Source organism: Carassius carassius, chromosome 32, assembly GCF_963082965.1.
Source record: "Carassius carassius chromosome 32, fCarCar2.1, whole genome shotgun sequence".
NCBI lineage: Eukaryota > Metazoa > Chordata > Actinopteri > Cypriniformes > Cyprinidae > Carassius > Carassius carassius.
In genome coordinates, this window is record NC_081786.1 from 22,529,668 (window position 1) to 22,555,566 (window position 25,899).

General features: G+C 38.4%; 1 protein-coding gene across 2 annotated transcripts; it reads left to right on the forward strand.

The window, feature by feature from the left end:
* Window positions 1–167: 167 nt before the first annotated feature.
* On the forward strand, window positions 168–24,519 carry LOC132113005 (heat shock 70 kDa protein 4L-like). 2 transcript variants are annotated; one of them, XM_059520784.1, is made up of 19 exons: window positions 168–488; window positions 1,772–1,829; window positions 1,935–2,075; window positions 2,308–2,430; window positions 2,522–2,621; window positions 4,904–5,037; window positions 5,146–5,390; window positions 5,639–5,715; window positions 5,810–5,961; window positions 7,812–7,918; window positions 9,179–9,312; window positions 15,005–15,201; window positions 16,426–16,503; window positions 16,762–16,896; window positions 18,207–18,332; window positions 18,532–18,639; window positions 19,798–19,917; window positions 20,428–20,592; window positions 23,977–24,519. In XM_059520784.1, exons 1-19 carry the CDS (start codon window positions 382–384, stop codon window positions 24,151–24,153), a joined length of 2,484 nt encoding a protein of 827 aa, XP_059376767.1. In that variant the 5' UTR covers window positions 168–381; the 3' UTR covers window positions 24,154–24,519. The 2 variants fall into 2 exon arrangements, with proteins under 2 accessions (XP_059376767.1, XP_059376768.1); XM_059520785.1 differs by having other exon boundaries at window positions 20,431–20,592.
* Window positions 24,520–25,899: the final 1,380 nt, after the last annotated feature.

Here is a 25,899-nt window from a genome sequence, read left to right on the forward strand (position 1 = left end):
ATTCCCAGTGACGTAAAAATGCGAGCTTCTTTCGCCAGGTTCTAGATTTTTCGTCGTTATCTGAGATGCTGCGCCAATCGAACTGCTGGTTAGCGTCCAGTAGCCAATCAGAACCGTCCGTGGGCGGGGCTTGCCTGATTCCTAGTCTTTTGACGAATGGGCAGGTTTACCCATATTACCGGTTGACAATATCAGCGGAGGCTGCAAGGATGCAGTAGAATCATTCTCTGCTAGGATTAGAGAGGAAGAATTATCTATAAAAAGCCCGACTCTTCTAGCCACTCAGGCACATAACTGTAGAATAGGGGTGTTGTGTTCTCACCCAGCTGCACTGTTAAAACTGGACCGGAGGTGTTAAGAATAAAGAAATAAGGACTGAACATGTCTGTGGTGGGGATTGATGTGGGTTTCCAGAACTGTTACATCGCTGTTGCCAGGAGCGGCGGCATTGAAACCATTGCAAACGAATACAGTGACAGATGCACTCCGTGAGTATAGCATTGCCATCCCTGTAAAATGATGCTGTGTGTTGTTACGCAACGTTTGCTGTTGCCTAGCTGGCCATGTTCCCGATCCAGTGCATTTTGCTCCTGCGACTTTGTCCGACGGTTGCCAAGCCTCAGTGCATCTCCATTTTGCATGAAATCCCGAGCGTTAACCAAGTGCTATCAGTTTTAACTTACGAGTCTTATCAGTGTCTGCTACGCCCTGAAACGTGTCTCAGACCAATGCTAAAGTAGGCTTATTTGTGCTTTTATTTAATCAAATTATCTGATTATCACGAGAACGCCGATGTCCTTATTTGATAATAAAGTGAACACGAGACACACGGCGTAATTCCCAGCTGTCCTTCACACATCCAGTCGCTTGTGGAGTGGATAAGAATGAATGACTGTTTGTGTGTGTTCACTGCACGTGAACGATATGATCTGACACCCTTCATGGGGTGAATCCACGAGACTGGATGCAGTAGAAGCAGGTTGCTCGGTCGACAAATCCACACTCTCGCGTTTGGGCGCGGCAGCACATACAATCAAAAAAAAAAAAAAAGGTGTAAAACTAGATATTTTGTTGGACATGTTGCACGGACAATTGGTCTGAGAGGAAATCAGAACTGAGCTGTTGTAGGGGGTCACTGCGGTGCTCACTCAAATCGAATTATGTTGCTAGCGCATCCTCAGTTTCTCCTGCAGCACTTTCTTCTGAGGAACACAAAAGAATATATTTTGGAGAATGTTTATAACCAACTGGTTTTGGCCACCATTGACATCCTTTATGTTCCACAGATGAAAGAAATTCGCAAAGCTTTAAAAAGACGAGGGTGATTAAATGGTGGCTGAATTATATTTTAAGATCTTTTTTAAAATGTATTTTACCTGTTAGAATTTAAACAAGTCCACAATTGTAAAGGAAATGTTTGGGACAGCTTAATCTAAATGAATCCAAACAAGTTTAATATTTACATTTTCATAATTCTAGTGGTTATAAAATGCAGTAGTTGCTTTGCTGCCTCTTATATGAAATTATATTGAAGGCCTCTAGTTGCTAGCTGTCTTGATATGCATTTTTAAACCTCAAAAGCTCATTTCACACCATTACATGTTATGCGAGTCAGAAAAGACTTGTGATAAGCACTAGCGAAGACGCTGTCCAAGGTGCTGATCCAAACCCTGCACATCTACGTTCTATAATGCATCATTTTGGAAATAAAATATGGAGGGTGTCGTCACAATGTGTCGTACATTTATGAACATGTCATCTTTTCCAACAGAGCATGCATTTCTCTGGCCTCTAAAAATCGGACCATTGGCAATGCTGCTAAAAGTCAGGTACGAAATGCAGTTCATTTCATGCTTTCTAATTTATCAACATTTTAATTGTTTGCTAATCATAAAACTAGGTGGGATATTAACTAATAAACATGCTCCCTACAGATCATAACTAACTTTAAAAACACAGTTCACGGCTTTAAGAAGTTTCATGGTCGAGCGTTCGATGACCAATTTGTTCAAGGGGAAAAGTCCAAGTTGCCTTACAGCCTTCACAAACTGGACAATGGCAGCACTGGACTAAAGGTGATATACTGTGTTTTGCCATCACTTTGAAATTTTTTTGCCATTGTAGATCACAGTGCCAAAATTTAAGTTGTTCTGGACAAAAAACATGCAAAACATGCATAGACAGAACATGAATAGTTGTGTGCATATTAAATGATTCAGGAATCCGGTGTTCTCAAGAACACTGCAAAAAGCAATGGTGTTAAACGTCTTGAATGTTGGAGATTGTGTTACATTTGCATGGTCATAGGTTCGTTATCTGAACGAGGATAAGGTGTTTACCATCGAGCAGATGACTGCCATGTTGCTCACCAAGCTGAAAGAAACTTCTGAGCACGCCTTGAAGAAGCCTGTGGTGGACTGTGTGATATCTGTGAGTGCTTCTAAATCATTGAACCTAGTGTATTTCCAGTAGTGCTCTTGACATGGCTGTCATTTCTTTGACACCTTTGGCTTTTCTCTAGGTCCCCAGCTTCTTTACGGATGTAGAAAGGAGATCTCTGATGGATGCAACTCAGATTGCTGGGCTGAACTGTTTGAGGCTGATTAATGACACAACAGCAGGTCAGCAAAATTAAGCTGTTGATTTTGTATTTTTATGTTGTCATTATCTAACTAAACAGAAAAAAGATAACCTAAAAATGGTAGCATCCAAATGATCTGGTTTAATAAAAAAATATTATTTAACATCCATGAGTCAACCTAAATTGATTTATACCAACACAACTAATGTTTATGCATTAAATCAGGTAGAAATAACTCTTTAGAGGGATGTTTTTTCTTTAGTAGAAAGATTTTTGCTGAAACTGTGGTCCTTGGCGATTCTTAAATATCAAATGGCTACCATCACGTGAGTCAAAAAAAAAAAAAAAAAACATATACATCAAACATAAAATGAATACCTTTGTCTAGTGATGATATATTATGGTCCTATGACGCAAAATGATCAGTCTGTTCAAGAAATACAACATAATTACTTATGTTACATAAATACGTTTTTTAAAAAAATAATTCTTTTGAACTGGTTCTAGCTGAATCAGTTTGCCAAATCAGACTGAACTTTTTGAATGCAGCATAGATCGAAAAGTTACTCAATCAGTACTCACTTTCCGATATTTTCCATAATGAGCCAAAATACCAAAATAATATGGTCCTATGATGCCGGTTTTTGCCAACTCGTTCAGTGCTTAAGTTCCTCCAACAGTAATGGCACTGAGGAAACTGAGGAGACTTGGGCCCAAGACGAGCTGCTTATACGAGCAAGTGTGAACCGAGAGCTTAAATGAAGAGGTGAAATTAAAGTTTTCATGGTTTCTCCTGGATTATGTAAATAGGTGAGCAGAGAGTGAGTAAATTAACAACAAACATTCGTTTTCAGGTGAACTATCCCTTTAGGTTAACAAAAGTGAGGTACCAGTTTTTACAGTTTGCATGTTGTTGAAAAACTAACTACACAAATCAAATTTTTAACTACATAAAACAGGCTGCATGACTATTATGGAGATTCACTGTAAAAGTTGATTATTGTACATGTGTTAGGGGTTTTAACATGATATTAACTCTTCATGACTAAATAAAATAGATACACATTATATATAATAGGTATACATACTCTTTCTCTCTCTCTCTTGTTATTGCTTTCATGACAATAAGTACCTCTTCTTAGGTTGCCAATCCCCTGATCTAGCTAAATGTGTGAGGGTGTTGTAGAAGCAGAATTAATGCGTGATGACTGACAAAAATATGATTCATGAATCAAGTGATAACAGTTTCTTTCTCTTGTGTAATGATGTTTTCTTAGTCATTTTCAGCATCTTCGACAGAGTAACTGTTTGCAGTAATAATGCCGTTGGCCAGTGCAACTAAACAGTTGATTGTGTTATGCAAAAGTGGTTTTAATAACTGTATAGAGTGTTTTTTACTTCTAATTTCTCCTTCAGCCATCCTTTCATAAAAATTTTTTCAAGCAGGATATAAGCGACTACAGAAAATAAGTAATCATAAATAGGCTATTTAATGTTCATAGTAACTCAGTAATTTGAAACCAGCCAAAGTTGTTAAGGAATAATGTATCAGCTGGTGATTATCATAAAAAAGTTAAATATTATCATAAAAGGGAATAAATAGAAATTGTGACCACAAATTCTTAATCAAAGAATCATTTCGTGCCCAAATGGACTGTGTTCCAGTAGCGAAGTCAGAAAACCAAGATGGATATGTCCATTGTTAGCAATACCAGTCGATTAAGAATACATAAAAAGTGGTATTTTGTACATATAGTACAATAAAACTGTGTGCACCACTGAGTTTATTGAGAAACCGCCTAACTTAAGTGTTAATAAACAACATGTTGATGCCACTAACAGACACATTCGATTCTGAATTTGGAGTTGATGAAGATTCTGAGTCGGAATTCTTGGCTTGGGAGGGTGTTCCATTTAAAAAATTTCCTACGAGGTTTTATTAATTCACTTGTTTAGTGAAATTTAACCAAAAGCCACTTATCCACAGCAATTTAACCAAAAAGTTAATGAATTAGAACAAAGTGACCAGTAGTTCTATTTTGTTCCCTTGTTTTGGTTAAATCATGGCCCCTCATTGTAATTGCTAAATCGTGGCGACGTTGTGCTAATTAGTTCCCTGAATTTTTTTTTTATTATGACCACGTGAAGACCTTTATTTGGCTTCTATTGATGCTAATAGTACAATAGATGTACAGAATGGTTGTTTAAAATGTTAATTGGATATTTTGACGAATGAATTTTTGAAGTACTTTCACCTCTGTCTATTATTACAGTCCACAAGGCCTTTTCACACGCTGTTATTTTTTGGTATTCTTGTTGCAGTGGCCTTGGCCTACGGCATCTATAAACAGGACTTGCCAAACCCAGAGGAGAAACCCCGTAATGTTGTGTTTGTTGACATTGGGCACTCATCTTATCAAGTCTCTGTTGCTTCCTTTAACAAGGGAAAATTGAAGGTCTGTGTTGTTCTTATCTTTTCATGGGATATGTTTACTTCAAATAATTATGTTTAATCCTTCACAAAGCTGTTATCAAATGCATTATAAAACCCTTCTTTCTTTCAGGTGTTGGCTACAGCATTTGACCCATATTTGGGCGGACGCAACTTTGATGAAATGCTTGTGGAATATTTCTGCGAAGACTTCAAAAACCGTTTCAAACTCAATGTTAAAGACAACCCAAGAGCTCTTCTAAGACTCTATCAGGAGTGTGAGAAACTGAAGAAACTCATGAGTGCAAACTCTTCTGATCTCCCTCTAAACATCGAGTGCTTCATGAATGACATTGATGTCCATGGGAAAATGAACAGGTAGTTCAATTATTTTGTTTTAGTTTTTATGTTTTCCCCCAAAATTAGCATAGAGTTTAGACTACTGAAGTACTTTTACCTCAATGTTCACATAACCTCTGTCGTAAATACTAGAATTGTTACTGGCTGTTATAAGTAGGTGCAAAGGGATGGGAAATGAAATATGTGCAAATGAAGCATTTCGGGCTTAATAGAAAATAGTTGGATTGATGGTTTGAGCAGAAACATGTCATTGTGATTGGACACAGGCCTCAGTTTGAAGAGATGTGTGCTCATCTCTTGATGAGAGTGGAGGCGCCTCTCAAATCGGCCATGGAACAATCAAGTAAGCAGCAGCCGATGGCCCAGTTCACCAATGAATCAGTCACCACAGATGTACAATCTAAATCCATTGCTAATTTGCATTCGTCCTGGTACAGAGCTTAGCAGAGACGAGATCTATGCCATTGAGGTGGTGGGCGGAGCCACCAGAATCCCGGTCATAAAGGAGAGAATCTCAAAGTTCTTCGGGAAAGACATCAGCACCACACTGAACGCAGACGAGGCTGTAGCACGCGGATGTGCCTTACAGGTAAAACAGACTCTTAAAGGTGACATATCGTGAAAATCTGACCTTTTCAGTGCTATAATCGGGTCCACAGTCCATCCACCAACCCAGAAAACTTGAAAAAGAACAACCCAGTAATTTGTTTTCGGTAAACCTTTCTCTGCAAACTCAGTTTTCGCTCCCCCCGTAATGTAGAAAGGATGTGGGGAGCACCAGTTCATTTTAGGGCTGGGGGATATGACGTTATAATCGTATATCAACGATGTCTCATAAGTATCACAATGTGGATGTCAGCAGTCAGGTAACAGATGATTATCAACATTATCAGGAAAATATTTGATAATTGATAAACCTTGTAAGTTTATGCTAGTCACCGTACAGGTCTTTTTGCATGCAAGAATGAAATAATTTAGTAGGAGGGTTGAGAATCAAAAAGCTAGGCCTATTCCAATTTTGGAAATCAGATGCGTAAGGTCAGGAATCAAATTTCTTGTTATAAAATTACATTTTGATTCTTCTTCTCGATTTCTGTATGCGCATTTATTGTGATTTCAAAAGATTCAGGTGCAAGAAGACGAAATAGAACTCATTTCTGCTCTCGCGCGCTGTTTTCTGCGCTATGCACACACACACACACACACACACACACACACACACACACACACACACACACAAAATGCTCGCACAAAAGCCGCCTCTATACGCGAACACTGGACTGAGCTCTCTTTCTTGCATTCTTACACATTCGAATGGACAAATACACAAAGAATAATATCAAAATATTCCATAAATACAATCGGTAATGTCTTAAGTGAACGTAAAGAGTTGAGAAAGAAAACAAGGGTGTATTGGATCCATGCATTGACAGCAGCCGTTGCCGCCAGTCATTAAAATGTTAAACAAAGAACAAAATAAACCAAAATCCCCCACTGATCTTGGTTGAATCACTTTTGTAGCCTCAGTTTATATTTTATTTACTACTGTAATGGCAATGTGCATCTGTGTATTCGATTATTTTGGAGTTGTGTTCCAATATAATTTATCCTTATTTAGGGCATAGGCCTATTCTATTTTGATCTGCAGTTTAATAAAAGTTAAACAGAAAAAAAGACAAAAAGCAGCACTGCATGCATTTCTGAATATTTATTTAAACAGACTGTATAATGATGAAAAACCACAAGTATGACAGGTATAATTAAAAGATGCATCCTTCGGCGCACATTTCCATGTAATATTTTTTACAGATTTTTAAAAGAGTGTATAATATAATTATGGTTAATTAAGCTGAGATATAGCACTATAAACTCTTAATTCATTTGCAACAAAACTATAAAGTACACTAACCAGAACTGTGTTCTGCTTCCATTCAAAATAGGAATTTTCAAAATAACATATAGCAATAACAATATAACAAATGATCTGTGGGGTATTTTGAGCTGAAATTTTAAATATAAATTTGACACATTCTGGGGACACCTGAAACCCACTTTATGTTACATATTGTTAAAAGGGGCATAATAGGTCTCTTTTGAAGACATAAAATTCATAAATCCCTATCAAAAAAGACCATAATCTGAACAAATCAATCAATAGCACGCCTTGATAACAGGCATTATAGATGTCAGCACAGAAACAGCAGAGGTGTGAGAGTGTGATACAGAACAGTTGAACAATACTTGTGCCAGTTCCCCGGGGAGTCTGAAGAGTCTGTGGAAGAGGTGTAGAAACAAGATTAAATCTGTGTGATGCATGCTTGGATTGCCATGCAACGCTGTCTCTGACTCCATACACTCATACCCTATTTAGACAGCTAAAACTCCATTTGTTTGTATATCATAAATGCTAATTCTTTTTCTGTGTGTGTGTGTGGTTAGTGTGCAATCCTGTCTCCAGCCTTCAAAGTCAGAGAGTTCTCCATTACAGACGCTGTTCCCTTCCCGATTACGCTTCGCTGGAAGTCTCTGACAGATGAAAGTGTCGGGTAAGAGCCTTCATATTCAAACCCTTATACTGTCTGAATCCAGGGCAAGGTATCTGAATTAAGCATATTGTGTTCCACTAATTCTTTTTACAAAGTGATTATTTGTTGTGCTCACAAAGCAAAGCATAACTTAAAATACAGGATTTTAACAAACCACCAGCCTCAAGAATCAGTGAATATCTCAATGAATGATGCATCCAATCATGTGGCTTATTACATTTCTTGGCAATCACAATTTGATTTGCACCTGGTGGGCCATAAAAAGACTTACATGGCAGAAGGGACCCAAGCCATCTAGGCATGAGAAAATAATACAGACCAACAGACAAACACCTAGCAACCAACCATATCATCGTAGCAGATGAATATTAAAATGTGCTGTAAACCACAAGAAAGCAGCCACGCACTGTAGCAATGAAACAATTCAGCAGTGTGGCAGCATTACTTACATTTTAGTCAGGAAATTCAGTATTTATAGTATAGTAGTCAGTATTTATTTGCATATCTGGGGTAATTTATATACTGTATCTTATATTGTCTTAATAAAAACCTTAACAATAAATGTTTCTATCTAATATTTATTTATATTATTTTTTTGCAGTGATATGTATTATTTACACTGAAAAAAATTGTAACCTACAAATTTAAGTAAAAAACAAACAAAAACAAAACAACAACAAAAAACCCACCACTGATTCATTACTTTTGCATCAGTGAATTAATACATTATTTTATACCATCAACATTTGTATGGGTTAAATCTGGCAGAAATTACGAATTGACAGTTGCAGGTTGCCACTTTGTACAGTGTAGTATTATAATGCTGTAATGCTTAATATTTGAAACACAATACATTAAATATTAAATTAAATATTAAATTAAGTATTAATAATTTAATAAAAAAGATCATTAAAATGAATGAAATAAAAATAAATGAATGAATGAATAAATGTATTTAGAATGTTTTATCAAGAATTTGAATGTCTTTAAAAGTTTTTATTTTGAGCTAGAAAAAGTTGAAACAAATAAGGAAAAAGGTAAATAATTGGTACATCATTTTTGATTGGTAATTGCTGCAACTTGCACACGTGGGTGACAGGTTGCTTGGGGGAGATATTTAAACTTGTCTGATTGAAGATTATGAGGGCACATGAATTATAAAAAACAACAACAACAATAACAGAAAACAACATTGTTCATAAATATTCCACAAAAGAAATACAAACTGTTATTTTTGATTCTATTGTGACTCGTCTTCAGGGAATGTGAGGTGTACAGTAAGAACCATGCAGCACCTTTCTCCAAAGCCATCACCTTCCACAAGAAGGAACCTTTTGACCTGGAAGCATTCTATAGTTCTCCACATGAGCTGCCCTATCCGGATAGCAGAATAGGTGGGTATTATTGTGTGACATCTTCAGTACCATGTTGATTACATTCTGTAATTGCATTCTTAAACTTTTTAGACTTTATTTAAACTTCTTTAGGAATCAGTATGGAATGATTCATTAGTATGGAATGATATTGCGGACTTTATTCAAAAGGCATTGCAAATTGTATTTGCAATTGCGTTTTCAATTTGTGGACGCATAAAATGTGACATAATCCAAACGCAAATGCAAATCGCGCATTACCGTTTTCATTTTCGATTAAGTGAACGCACAGTGTCTGCCAAATTTAAAATGGAAATGCAAAGTCCGTTTGCAATTGTGTTTCCCATATCTTACGAGATATGAGCCTGTCATATTTAAATAGCAATATTAATTACCACATTTGCCTTTTCACTCTCTCTGCACTGTGCATGTAAACTGCCAAAACTCAAATGGAATCGCAATTCCTTTTGCATTTGAATTTCCAACGTCTACACGGAAACCTTTCAATCAAGTGACAGGGGTGGGGCCATTTTATTGGGCGTGTTTGCATTGGGAAGTGAAGATCGTACTAAAATGTACCATGTTTTTACTAGGGTAAATATGAGTTAACGATAGTGTTTATAATTAAGTCACAGTAGCCACAAATGTACAGTTGTCTGAGACGTTATGAAATGTTCTTTAACATCATGAACCATAAAATGTAGTCAGTGTTCTGCTATTGTTTATTTTCATAATAGGTAAACACAGGTCACAAGTTAACACGGTCACATTTCCTTGATTCAGTAGCTGCACGTTGTACAGCCGCGAGTCCTGTCTTGAATCTAGAGATCTGGTGCTGATTCAGTGTAGCTTGGTAGCTCAGTGGTTAGTGACTGTCATCTCTCACGGCATACTGTCTTTTAGCGCGTGTTCGAAAACCCGGGCCAACACAGACGTTCTTTATTTTTTTGTTTATCCTTCTAACTTCAGCCGCTGATTTCGGACTTGCATCCTCAGTAGTTCTGACTTTGTGCATTCGACTCGGGAGTGTGATGTCTGCGAGGACGCAGGTCCGGTAATTCTGCAAACAGCAGTGTACCTGATAACATGTCAGCTCGCCTTGACTACTGCAATTTTCCTCACTGTATGATCGCCCGTTTGGCGGCTGAAGTTAGTAGGATAAACAAAAAAAATAAAGAACGTCTGTGTTGGCCCGGGTTTCGAACACGCGCTAAAAGACAGTATGCCGTGAGAGATGACAGTCACTAACCACTGAGCTACCAAGCTACACTAAATCAGCACCTGTAGATTCTCTAGATTCAAGACAGGACTCGCGGCTGTACAACGTGCAGCTACTGAATCAAGGAAATGTGACCGTGTTAACTTGTGGCCTGTGTTTACCTATTATGAAAATAAACAATAGCAGAACACTGACTACATTTTATGGTTCATGATGTTAAAGAACATTTCATAACGTCTCAGACAACTGTACATTTGTGGCTACTGTGACTTAATTATAAACACTATCGTTAACTCATATTTACCCTAGTAAAAACATGGTACATTTTAGTACGATCGTCACTTCCCAATGCAAACACGCCCAATAAAATGGCCCCACCCCTGTCACGTTGGAAATTCAAATGTAAAAGGTATTGCGATTCCATTTGAGTTTTGGCAGTTTACATGCACAGTGCAGAGAGAGTGAAAAGGCAAATGTGGTAATTAATATTGCTATTTAAATATGACAGGCTCACAGCTCGTAAGATATGGGAAACACAATTGCAAATGGACTTTGCATTTCCATTTTAAATTTGGCAGACACTGTGCGTTCACTTAATCGAAAATGAAAACGGTAATGCGGATTATGTCACATTTTATGCGTCCACAAATTGAAAACGCAATTGCAAATACAATTTGCAATTCCTTTTGAATAAAGTCCGCAATATCATTCCATACATTAGCTCTAGCCTAATTTACGAACAAAATGAGAACTAATCACTCTGGTGCGAAGCATAGGGGACCCTTAAATAGTCGTTCATGGCCTCATTTGATTAAGAATGCCCTCAGCATTGTGATTCATTGTGTCCGAGCACCTGTTATATCTTTAACACACTAACTGAAGTGGGTTAGTGTCGGGCCTAATCTCAGGGGAGTGTCACACAGGTGTCAAAATACACCTGCCAGCCAGGTAATTAGGATTGAGACATGACGTCCCCAAAGCTCTCATTCCCTTCACATCATACACCCTCTTCATTCTGAGTGTGTGAGGGCCTAATACACTCCCCATATGGCAGGGTCAGAAATGAACTTTTCCTTTGTGGGGCAATATTTTCCCCAAACCTATTTCCATTTTGTTTTTTTTTAAGTGCAGGTGTTTGTTTATTTAGGAAATACATGTAAAATAACAGATTTTTGTTTCTATAAAACATTTAATAACAATTTTTATACAGGTTTTTACACTTTATTGAAATTAGGATATTTACCTTAATTTTAATTTTTTTGTTTGGCAGCTGTAGCTACCAGTCATTTGACCATTTTGTATGACTTATATTATTCAGTTGAATATTATTAGTTATTAGGATTTTTTCAACACGTTTCCTTAGTTTCCACATTTCACTTTAATCACTACAGTCATGATAGATGTAGTTTAATTGTGCAGGGACAATTTTTCCCCCCATATTGAATTTGGTGGGCATTTTTGTTAACATTTAACATTTAATCATTAAGCATTCACTTTTATCCAAAGCAACTTACAAATGAGAATCAGACCAATCAGACCAACGAGAGGACAACAACAGTATACAAGTGCCATGTCAAGTCTCAGTTATTCTAGCACAGAACACGTAGCTATGTATTTTTAAAAATTTTTTTCAAGAATAGAATAAAATAGAATAGAAAATAACAGGTAAGTGCTAGTATTAGTTGGTCAAGTGCTGGCGAAAGAGATGTGTCTTTAGATATTTTTTGAAAATGAGTAAAGACTCAGTTGTTCGAATTGAGATTGGGAGGTCATTTCACCAGCTGGGCACAGTCCAGAAAAAGGTCAGTGAGAGTGATTTTGAACTTCTTTGGGATGGCACCACAAGGTGTCGTTCATTTGCAGAACGCAAGCTTCTGGAGGGCACATAAGATTTAACCAGTGAGTTTAGGTAAGTTGGTGCCGTGCCAGTGGTTGTCTTGTAGGCTAGCATCTGTACCTTGAATTTGATGCGAGCGGCTACTGGTAGTCAGTGTAACCTGATGAGGAGAGGAGTAACGTGAGCTTTTTTTGGCTCATTGAAGACAACCCATGCTGCTGCATTCTGGATCAATTGCAGAGGCTTGACAGTACATGCAGGAAGGCCCACCAGGAGAGCATTACAATAGTCCAGTCTGGAGAGAACAAGAGCTTGGACAAGAAGTTGGGTTGCTTGCTCTGACAGGAAGGGTCTAATCGTCCTAATGTTGTATAAGGCAAATCTGCAGGACCGGGTCGTTGTAGCAATATGGTCTGTGAAACTTAACTGATGATCCATCACAACTCCTAGGTTTCTGGCTGTCCTGGAAGAAGTTATGGTTGACGAGCCCAGCTGTATAGAGTAGCTGTGATGAAACGATGGGTTAGCTGGAACCACAAGCAGTTTTGTTTTAGTAAGTTTGAGCTGAAGGTGATGGTCCTTCATCCAGCTAGAAATGTCACTCAGACAGGCTGCAATGTGAGTAGCTACCGTCGGGTCATCTGGTTGGAATGAGAAGTAGAAGTAGAGTTGAGTGTCATCAGCATAGCAGTGATACGAAAAGCCATGCTTCTGAATGACAGATCCTAATGACATCATGTACTGTACAACCCGAATTCCGGAAAAGTTGGGACGTTTTTTAAATTGTAATAAAATGAAAACTAAAGTAATTTCAAATCACATGAGCCAATATTTTATTCACAATAGAACATAGATAACGTAGCAAATGTTTAAACTGAGAAATTTTACACTTTTATCCACTTAATTAGCTCATTTAAAATTTAATGCCTGCTACAGGTCTCAAAAAAGTTGGCACGGGGGCAACAAATGGCTAAAAAAGCAAGCAGTTTTGAAAAGATTCAGCTGGGAGAACATCTAGTGATTAATTAGGTTAATTGATATCATGTCTGTAACATGATTAGCTATAAAAGCTTTGTCTTAGAGAAGCAGAGTCTCTCAGAAGTAAAGATGGGCAGAGGCTCTCCAATCTGTGAAAGACTGCGTAAAAAAATTGTGGAAAACTTTAAAAACAATGTTCCTCAACGTCAAATTGCAAAGGCTTTGCAAATCTCATCATCTACAGTGCAGAACATCATCAAAAGATTCAGAGAAACTGGAGAAATCTCTGTGCGTAAGGGACAAGGCCGGAGACCTTTATTGGATGCCCATGGTCTTCGGGTTCTCAGACGACACTGCATCACTCATCGGCATGATTGTGTCAATGACATTACTAAATGGGCCCAGGAATACTTTCAGAAACCACTGTCGGTAAACACAATCCGCCGTGCCATCAGCAGATGCCAACTAAAGCTCTATCATGCAAAAAGGAAGCCATATGTGAACATGGTCCAGAAGCGCCGTCGTGTCCTGTGGGCCAAGGCTCATTTAAAATGAACTATTTCAAAGTGGAATAGTGTTTTATGGTCAGACGAGTCCAAATTTGACATTCTTGTTGAAAATCACGGACGCCGTGTCCTCCGGGCTAAAGAGGAGGGAGACCTTCCAGCATGTTATCAGCATTCAGTTCAAAAGCCAGCATCTCTGATGGTATGGGGGTGCATAAGTGCATACGGTATGGGCAGCTTGCATGTTTTGGAAGGCTCTGTGAATGCTGAAAGGTATATAAAGGTTTTAGAGCAACATATGCTTCCCTCCAAACAACGTCTATTTCAGGAAAGGCCTTGTTTATTTCAGCAGGACAATGCAAAACCACATACTGCAGCTATAACAACAGCATGGCTTCGTCGTAGAAGAGTCCGGGTGCTAACCTGGCCTGCCTGCAGTCCAGATCTTTCACCTATAGAGAACATTTGGCGCATCATTAAACGAAAAATACGTCAAAGACGACCACGAACTCTTCAGCAGCTGGAAATCTATATAAGGCAAGAATGGGACCAAATTCCAACAGCAAAACTCCAGCAACTCATAGCCTCAATGCCCAGACGTCTTCAAACTGTTTTGAAAAGAAAAGGAGATGCTAACCCATGGTAAACATGCCCCGTCCCAACTATTTTGAGACCTGTAGCAGAAATCAAAATTGAAATGAGCTCATTTTGTGCATAAAATTGTAAACTTTCTCAGTTTAAACATTTGCTATGTTATCTATGTTCTATTGTGAATAAAATATTGGCTCATGTGATTTGAAAATCTTTTAGTTTTCATTTTATTAAAATGTAAAAAATGTCCCAACTTTTCCGGAATTCGGGTTGTAGATGGAGAAGGGAAGTGGTCCAAGTACTGAGTCTTGAGGAACCCCAGTAGCAAGAAGTTGTGACTTAGAAACCTCACCCCTCCAGGACACCCTGAAGGAGATACCCGAGAGGTAGGACTTCAACCACAGGAGTGCGTTTCTAGAGATGCCCATCTTTCTGAGGGTGGACAAGAATCTGGTGGTTAACTGTGTCAAAAGCAGCCGGCAGATCATTTTGGTGGCATTTTTGCATGTGGCTCAATCAAAAGAAAGTTCTAAAAGTATTACTGTCTGATTCTGATTAGCATGCTTTTCCTCTTGCGGTCAGGCCATTTCACCATACAGAATGTCATGGCACAGCCTGATGGGGACAGTTCAAAGGTCAAGGTGAAAGTGCGTGTGAACATGCATGGCATCTTCAGTGTATCCAGTGCCTCTCTGATAGAGAAACAGAAAGGAGAGGCAGAAGAGGTGCAGATGGACACAGAACCGACTGTACAGAATGAGGGCAGGCCTGAGGAACAGGTAGGTGACACTGATTGGCAAAATGTATTCATTCTTTAGATAAATAAGTTTAATTTAAAATGAATCTAATTCTGGGTTTGTGGAATTTTGCCATTCCATTGATGATGAGACTGCCAAGAGAAATATTTAAATGATTAGTTCAACCAAAAATGCTAATTTTGTCAACTTCTTGTTGTTCCAAACCTGAATGACTTTCTTTGTTCTTGAAACATGAGTAGATACACAGGCACAGCATTAGGGTTCTAACCAGGAGAGTGTTTTTACTCTTTGTCACTAATTTAAGCTCACTGCGTTTGGCACTGAAAATGACACCTCTGTCCTAGAAGAGGAGGACTATCATTCTTACTTTAGGGGTTACTTTATTTAGCTTACAAGGGTTCTGACATGCCATCAACAGCTGTAATTTGGCACAGCAGTTTTTAAACTAGGCCAAAATCTAAAATATCTTTATATGCTGGAAGGTAAGTTACTGGTCGGGTACAATTATAACATCAATCAATCATTACACACACTGTGCACTGTATTAAACTAATGCAAGATGTAACACATGTAGGCATAATTTATATCTTTCTAAAAAGTAGACATTTGGCATTTGAATTTATTTTTTATTTTTCATGAGAAGCCTAAAATCATTGTTCCCAAATAACTGATTGTGTATGTATTTAGAAAAAAATCTAATACACTACCATTTCAAATATTGGTTGGTATTGATTTTTTATGTTTTTGAAAGCATCTAAGGCTCATTAAGGTTGCATTTATTTGATAAAAAAGACTGTAAAAACAGTAATGTTGAGGAATGTTATTACAATTTAAAATAACTGTATAGATAATTTTATAAAACTGTAAAATCTAATTTATTCCTTTGACGGCAAAGCTGAATTATTATTTATATAATGTTATTGTTATGGAAATAATTCTTATTCTTATTAAATATCCAAGTATGCAATACAATACAGATTATTGCACAAGGCTATGCAAACTAATGACACATAATACATGAAGCCATGGCTTTATTTGTTTGTTTTGTGAATGCGACAGAAGGATGCCTGTATTGCAGTGATTTATATGGCTCTTAGCCTTAGCTGTTCAATGGTCCTTGTTTATGAAGAATATTTAAAACAAGCAAATACATTCAACACTTGTGACCTTTTAAAAATGAATTTTTGTGGACAGTGAAGCTGCAGGATCAGATCACTCATGCTGTGTTTACACTTTTGTTAATAGAATAAAATGCAGGTGGACCAGGAAGGCCAAGGAGAACAGCTCGCTGAAGAGGAACAGATGAATAACTCTGGTAGTAAGGTACAATTTTTCCTTGACATATATGTAAATTAGTCTATCTATCTATCTATCTATCTATCTATCTATCTATCTATCTATCTATCTATCTATCTATCTATCTATCTATCTATCTATCTATCTATCTGTCTGTCTGTCTGTCTGTCTGTCTGTCTGTCTGTCTGTCTGTCTGTCTGTCTGTCTATCTATCTATCTATCTATCTATCTGTGTTTCTTGATAACTGTGTATATTATCTTTTCAATTTTCTTATTTTCTTAAAGGATGGTGATAAACAAGATCAAGGTGCCAGCAGTAGCAAAGCGAAGTCAAAAGTGAAGAGTGTTGATCTGCCAATTCTGGCCAAAACCACCAGACAGCTGGATAGAGATGTGCTCAACAAATTTGTAGAATATGAAGTAAGTCATAATTCACTTTCAGTCTGTCAGTTCCCCGGAGAACATGTGGAGTGTTGTGAACTTGCGATTAATTTAACTCAGCTCAGTTCAAAGCAACACTCTTTTTCCAACCAGTGCATTTTTAATTCTCATCACAAATTGGAGCCCCATTTTTTGTACTTTAAGCTGAATTCATTTTGTTTATATGTACTCACTATATCTGTCTCTTGGTAGCTACTGTTTATAACACTTGCCAGCTGAACCAACTGTATCTTGTACTGTGCATGTTGCTAAACTCATATGAGGGATTTAGCGTTTGCCCTAAATATATATGACAGAGCTTAATTCAGACCTCAGGGAAAAGATATTAGTAGATCATTTCGTCAGTGATGCGACAGCACTGCTCTAGGCATTAGAATCATGTCCTACACTTACTAGTTCAGCTTTTAGCTTTAAAAAAACACACAGTGTGTAATCTCACTCATTAAAACTCTTTAAACGAGGCAGAATTTTGGCATTACAGCTTTATGCTATTGTATTTTTGTTAGTCTACAAAGAATCATGAATTGACAAAATTTCTTAATTCTGTACGCTCTTGGTCTTTTTGTGCACAATTCATCTGTGCTTGTGATTCCAAGGCAGAAAATGTTTCTCTCTGTCTTTTTTATTAAAAAAACGAAACTTGTCTAATGTCACCTAGTCCAAAACTGACAGATATTGATAAGGTTATTGCATACATACATATACACATTTACACATTGCATATACACATTTTTTCATTATGAAATTGCAATTTATAACATTTAAAAATGTATTGACTTTAAATGTAATATTGAATAACAGTACAGTTAAATTATAATTGAAATATTATTATAACAAAGCCCACTTTCTAAAAATGTTCTCAAGTGTAATCTCACAAGTTACAGTTTTTAAAAAAATATACTTTTAAGATGTGCACATTCAATAAAGTTCAGCACAGTTATTTTTCACAAGGGTATGTTTGATGTCTCATTTATAATCTGAATATTAGGTTATAGTTTATGCGAATTGTCCTTGTTACAGTGTAATTTCATATGTAAATACTGGGTAATAGTTCAAATGTACTTACTGTAGAGTTGGGATTAGGGTTTGATTTAGGGTTAGTTGCATGTAATTATGCATAATTTAATGTTATTACTATAGGAAGTACATGTAATATGCAACAAAGATACTGTAAAATAAAGTGTGACCCTGGATAATCTTAGCGTTTGAGAAATTTTTGTGACTTAATAGTGTAAAAAGTTACAATGATCCAGTTTATAAATATATATTCACTGCATTCTCTCTTACAGAAAAAAATGATCATACAGGACAAACTGGAGAAGGAGAGAAACGATGCTAAAAATGCTGTGGAGGAGTATGTTTACGACCTGCGAGACAAACTGTGTGGCATCTTTGAGAAATATGTCACTGAAGATGTGAGCAGAAAATCTCTTATGTTATGTGGAGCTGTTGTTCTCAGTCAGGACACTTGGGAGCTTATGCTTTGTTTTCTGTATAATCTACCCCAGTTCTGCAGTCCACAGAATCATTTTATACTTGGAAAAGTACTTAGCTAACAAAATGGAGCTCAGGTAAGACTTACTACGTATGTGTGTTGATGTTCTTCCTTTGCAGGAAAGTAACCGACTCACCATAATGCTCGAGGACACAGAGAACTGGCTGTATGAAGAAGGAGAAGACCAGGAGAAAGAAATCTATCAGGACAAACTGTCTGAACTCAAAGTGGGTGCTTTAGTGTTCGGGTCATGCATGTTTAAAACCTTTGAATGAATATGCACTTGTATCTTGAAAGTGCATCTTTAAAAACAGTACTTGCAGAAACGTATACTTCATATAAGTGTATGTAAAGAGAGTACACTTCATGAATGTTTCTTATACTACAATATATTTTCATTTATTTGCAATTAACATCCAGTTAAGTGTATGAATATCTTACATTGGTTTTGCCCTTAAGTATATTGCCTTAAAGGAACAGTTCACCCAAAAATGAAAATTCTGTAATAATTACTCACCCTCATGTTGTTCCAAACCCATAAGACCTTTGTTCATCTAAGGAACACAAATGAAGATATTTTTGATCAAATCCGAGAGCTTTCTGACCCTGCATAGACAGAAATGGTCCATCCACAGTCAAGGCCTGAAAGGTAATAGAAATAGTCCATGTGACATCAGTGGTTGACTTTCATTTTATGAAGCTATGAGAATACTTTTTATGTGTGAAGAAAACAAAAACAACGACTTCTCTTCCATATTTGTCATTTGCACACGCATATGTGGGACTGTCGTGAGCATGCATCGAAGATTGACACGCAACAGAAGAAACTGTTGAATAAAGTCGTTGTTTTTGTTTTCTTTGAGCACAACAAATTTCCATTTTTGGGTGAACTATCCTTTTAAATTACACTAGTCTTGAAAAAAGTAGTCTGTAATAAGGCTGATTAATCCCTTGAAATTGTTATTAAATTGTGATTAAATATGATTATCACTATTTATATTAAAAGAATGAATGATGTTTTGAATAGTTGTTATGCCATTGATTGATGTCAACTATACATTGCTTTGGGGTTCTTTTTTAACATAAAAATGTAAAAATATGCATGGTATTATAATGTTATACTAAAACTAAAATTAAAACAATGGTAAAAAGTCCCTTAAACTGTATAAAGAAAAAACATCTTAAGCATGCAAAATAATGCAACTAGACTTTTTCTTGAAATTGCTTCTAATTGTGTCACCTATAATTGCAATAACTATAGAAATTCAAATTAAAAGTTATTTAAAAGTATGCTAAAGTGTGTTTCTTTTGGGTCAGTTCGTTAAATGAAAAACTCATTTGCATGAAATGTTTTACAGCAGGGTGTTTGTCTTTGTCTTTTGTAGAAGTTTGGTGAGCCTATTGAAGAGCGGTATAGAGAGCATGAGGGTCGACCCAGAGCGTTTGAGGAGCTAGGCAAGAAAATTCAGCTGTTTATGAAGGCGGTGGATGTCTATAAACAGAAGGTAAGCTGCAGTGCTTGATGGCACAGTTGATATTAATGTAGCGTTTTGATACTGAATAGTTCTCTTAATAGAAAATGTTTTTCCGACTAGAAAGCACAGTTCTTGCCTTTTGTGGTTTTATTTGGGATTACTTCTTTGCACAGATCTTCTGGCCTACTTACTTTGATAGCATACACTTTTACACACAATCTACAAGTTATTTAATGTCTCCCACTATTTTAGGGGTAAAACATTCACTTTACAAAAAGATGTTTCGAGTGTTTGCATTTGTATCAGTTTCTTTGGTCATTTATGTTGTTATTACAAGGTGACATCTTTGTCAGATTATTTGTGTTTGTAAAAGCAATATTAAGCAATGTTCAGATTGGCTTATTTCTTCTTAAGAACATTTTACATTAATTAGAATTGATCATATATTAATGATCGTCATTGATATTGATGCACTTAAAGATAATATTATGTTAAGCACTGAAAATGATTTTCCTGAAATGCGTTAAATGGTTTGACCAGCAGGACGAGCGCTACCAGCACTTGAGCGCTGAGGAGATGGGTGTTGTTGAGAAAAGTGTGAGGGAAGCTTCAGGGTGGATGAATTCAAAGATGAACGCCCAGAGCAAACTCAGAGTCGCTCAAGACCCAGCAGTCCAAGTAGCAGAGATCATTCAGAAGATTCAGGTTTGTGCACTTTTACAGTAAAACTACAGTCAATGCATGTTACAATTACATCCGTCATTAGAATGATCACACCAGGTGTTTTTAAATAAATAATGAATAAGAGTGGATCTCACAAAATCACGTCCAAGCTACATTTTTAAAAAAAGGCATATTTTGCATGAAGAAAAAGCTAGCATTTTAAACATTTTCAAAATTACTTTATTGTTATTATCACTGATGATTATGTCTCTTTTGCCATTGTTCTGAATCATGACCGCAAGTTTAATATGCAATAATTAAATTAATTTAAACACTTACAGTATATATTTGTTATTTGCCCTGGAGGGGCGTGATTGGGAGGAACGGCCCCCCTGATCTGAACCCGAGCGGTGTTCAGTTATTGGACTTCTGTGCTAGTTACAGCTTGTCCATAACGAACACCATGTTCAAGCATAAGGGTGTCCATCAGTACACGTGGCACCAGGACACCCTAGGCCGTAGGTCGATGATTGACTTTGTGGTCGTTTCATCCGACCTCCGGCCGTATGTCTTGGACACTCGGGTGAAGAGAGGGGCGGAGCTGTCAACCGATCACCACCTGGTGGTGAGTTGGATCCGATGGCGGGGGAGGAAGCTGGACAGACTCGGCAGACCCAAACGTACTGTGAGGGTCTGCTGGGAACGTTTGGCCGAGTCTCCTGTCAGAGAGATCTTCAACTCCCACCTCCGGCAGAGCTTCGACCGGATCCCGAGGGAGGCTGGAGATATTGAGTCCGAGTGGACCATGTTCTCCACCTCCATTGTCGAAGCGGCCGCTCGGAGCTGTGGCCGTAAGGTTTCCGGTGCCTGTCGAGGCGGCAATCCCCGAACCCGGTGGTGGACACCGGAAGTAAGGGATGCCGTCAAGCTGAAGAAGGAGTCCTATCGGGCCTGGTTGGCTTGTGGGACTCCAGAGGCAGCTGACAGGTACCGGCAGGCCAAGCGGACTACAGCCCGGGTGGTTGTGGAGGCAAAAACTCGGGCCTGGGAGGAGTTCGGTGAGGCCATGGAGAAGGACTATCGGTCAGCCTCGAAGAGATTCTGGCAAACCGTCCGGCGCCTCAGGAGAGGGAAGCAGTGCCCTACCAACGCTGTTTACAGTAGAGGTGGGGAGCTGTTGACCTCAACTGGGGATGTCGTTGGACGGTGGAAGGAATACTTCGAGGATCTCCTCAATCCCGCTGTCACGTCTTCCATTGAGGAAGCAGAGGCTGAGGGCTCAGATGTGGACTCGTCCATAACCCAAGCTGAAGTCACCGAGGTAGTCAAGAAACTCCTCGGTGGCAAGGCACCGGGGGTGGATGAGATCCGCCCTGAGTACCTCAAGTCTCTGGATGTTGTGGGGCTGTCTTGGCTGACACGCCTCTGCAGCATCGCGTGGCAGTCGGGGACGGTGCCTCTGGGATGGCAGACCGGGGTGGTGGTCCCTCTTTTTAAGAAGGGGGACCGGAGGGTGTGTTCCAACTACAGGGGGATCACACTTCTCAGCCTCCCTGGGAAAGTCTATGCCAGGGTACTGGAGAGGAGAATCCGGCCGATAGTAGAACCTCGGATTCAGGAGGAACAGTGTGGTTTTCGTCCAGGCCGTGGAACACTGGACCAGCTCTATACCCTCTACAGGGTGCTGGAGGGTTCATGGGAGTATGCCCAACCAGTCCACATGTGCTTTGTGGATTTGGAGAAGGCATTCGACTGTGTCCCTCGCGGCGGCCTGTGGAGGGTTCTCCGGGAGTATGGGGTCCGGGGCCCTTTGATAAGGGCTATCCGGTCCCTGTACGAACGGAGCAGGAGCTTGGTTCGTATTGCCAGCTGTAAGTCAGACTTGTTCCCGGTGCGTGTTGGACTCCGGCAGGGCTGCCCTTTGTCGCCGGTTCTGTTCATGATTTTTATGGACAGAATTTCTAGGCGCAGCCAGGGGCCGGAGGGGGTCAGGTTTGGTGACAACACGATTTCGTCTCTGCTCTTTGCGGATGATGTTGTCGTGTTGGCCTCATCAGGCCAGGACCTTCAGCATGCACTGGGACGGTTTGCAGCCGAGTGTGAAGCGGCTGGGATGAGAATCAGCACCTCCAAATCCGAGGCCATGGTCCTCAGTCGGAAAAGGGTGGCTTGCCTACTTCAGGTTGGTGGAGAGTTCCTGCCTCAAGTGGAGGAGTTTAAGTATCTTGGGGTCTTGTTCACGAGTGAGGGAAGGATGGAACGGGAGATTGACAGACGGATCGGTACAGCTTCTGCAGTAATGCGGTCGATGTACTGGTCTGTCGTGGTGAAGAAAGAGCTGAGCCGCAAGGCGAAGCTCTCGATTTACCGGTCAATCTACGTTCCTACTCTCACCTATGGTCATGAGCTTTGGGTCATGACCGAAAGGACAAGATCCCGGATACAGGCGGCCGAAATGTGCTTTCTCCGCAGGGTGGCTGGGCGATCCCTTAGAGATAGGGTGAGAAGCTCAGTCACCCGGGAGGAGCTCAGAGTAGAGCCGCTGCTCCTCCACATCGAGAGGGGTCAGCTGAGGTGGCTCGGGCATCTGTTCCGGATGCCTCCTGGACGCCTTCCCGGGAAGGTGTTCCGGGCACATCCCACTGGGAGGAGACCCCGGGGGAGACCTAGGACACGCTGGAGAGACTATGTCTCCCGGCTGGCCTGGGAACGCCTCGGTGTCCCCCCAGAAGAGCTGGAGGAAGTGTCTAGGGAGAGGGAAGTCTGGGGTTCTCTGCTTAGACTGCTGCCCCCGCGACCCGGCCCCGGATAAGCGGTAGAAGATGGATGGATGGATGGACAGTATATATTTTTTCATGAGATATTTAACATTATGGCTATGAAAATGTGTGGGGAAAATGTTTTATTTTTACTTTTACTTTATTTTTCCTAATATGTGTAAATATTTTTGCATTAAAGCAATGAGAATGAGATTTTTTAAATATATATTTTTTCATTTTAATAAAAACATTTTGGTGAATTTTTTTTTGTTTGTTTGGTTAAATTTGCATGAATAAAGGGCAGCAAAACAAAAACAACCTTGATGTATAAATTCTCAAAACGAACTAAAGTTAATTACATTTTATAGCATCCTTAAGATATCAGCACACAAGTAAGACTTTTATTTTGACAGACTCTGTCTAGTTATATGTTGTAATATAATTAAATTAAATATTTGTTGTGTATTTATTTTGCATTAAAGTATTTTGCATTAAAGTAATGAGAATAATTTAAAAATAATATTTTGCATTAATTTTTTTTACATTATGGTAATGACAATATGCTATGACAATATGTTACTGTTTGACAGCACACTACTGCATCATTTAATAAAAAGTGATTTACCGTATATAAACATGAATCCATCTGTTTTGTGTTGAAATGCAGGAATTAGAGGATGTTTGCAATCCTGTCCTCAATCGACCCAAACCCAGAACTGAGGAGCCCATAGAAGAGGGAGACCAAAACAACGGGGCACACAATGGCCCCGCAGCACAGCAAGGTGCCGACAGCAAAGGCAACCAGCAGACGAAGCCTCCGCCTGGAGAGATGGAGGTGGACTGAGCTCTTCCACACTCAACCAACCATCCGTTCTGCTGCCATTCTCACTTAAGCCACAATTAAACCTTGTCGACTTACACTGAACCAGTAGCTGGAACCATTCTCTCTGTGTCCACCACTCAGTTGGCTGTATTTGTGCATCTGTTTGTTGAAGTCTGCTCCTCTGTTGGTTTTCTCTTGTACCTAGTAAAGGACTGGATCAGACTGTCCTTCGAATGTTACTGCTGTATTGGAAATGCAGTCCGCGATTAGACGACCATGATAGGATCATATAGAATAGATGTAGTTCATGACAATAGATTCTTAACAAAAAGCTTTCCCTAGAACAATGTGATGCATTCTGGGAGACCCGAACTTATGGGAACATGAATCAAAATACTGTTTAATCATTCGATAAGATTGAGGGAAAACAAGCAAATATGTATGCAATACATATAAATATATGGTTTATATTTGTATTTAATATACACATTTCCAAAAGATGTGTTGTCTAGAGCCTGTAAATATTATTTTAGTAATTTGAATTGATGGGTGCTTAGATATAGGGACATGGTCCTGTTGTTGACATCGCAATGCTTTCAGCTCCGAAATGTCATATGAAAGTAGAATGTACTGAGCCGGTCATTACATTTTTTTCCCAGTTTTCATGCAGTCTCATATCAAGTCTTGAGGTTTGATGATCACAAATAATAAAACATGCCTTTATGACTGAATGTGTTGGTTGCCATTTAAATTATTGTGCCAGTGCCAGAAATTTGATTTGATGTAATTCTATAGACACAAAATCTATACAAGAACAGGAGGGCTTGTAGAAGTGTTTATATGACTTTTATTTTCTTATTTAAATTGGATTTATTTTGTAAATATGGTGCAATTTTTCATAAAAATACATTACATTAATTTAAGTAATCAATAAGTCACAAGACATTTTTTAATTGATGCGCCTCAACAATTAAACACAAGGTTTCCCAAACTGGGATAAGTGCAGTGGAAATGGAGGGGGTTCTGAGTTCATGTAAAGCTAATATTAATATATAAAAATGTAAAATAAATGCTTATACATAAATGAATAATTTTACATAACTGGAAAAAAAAAGAAAAAGAAAAAGAAAAAAGGACTTACTGAAAAGGCCAACAATACACTATATGGGTCAAAATTATTGATTTTTCTTTTGTGCTGAAAATCATTAGGAGAATAAGCAAAGATCATGTTCCATGAAGATATTTTGTAAATTTCTCACCGTAAATATATAAAAACTTGTTTTTTGATAAGTAAGATTCACTGCTAATAACTTCCTATTTAGATTTTTTTGCACCCTCAGATTCCAGATTTTCATCTCTGAAAAATTTGCATCTCTGCCAAATATTGTCAGATCCTAACAAAGCTTATTTATTCAGCTTTCAGATGATGTGAATTATTCTTGAAATATAAAGTATAGGTTTTCAACATTGATAATAATACTACTACTAATAATAAAAGAATCGGCTTAAAACACATCTCTTCCATCTTTATTTGATCATCTAACTGTAGCACTCTATTCTAATTCTATTCTTTAAAAACCTTGTCCCTTTTAGACTTGCACATTTACTGCTTGTTTTCTTAAAAAAACATTTCTAATCTTTTCCTAATTTGTATTCTGTCTGTTTTTTTTTCTTTTTAATTATTATACAATTAACAAAAGCAATAAAAGGCCTCTAACACTAGCTTGCTCTATTCTTTTTTCTAGTTTATGTTTTCTTTTTATAGCA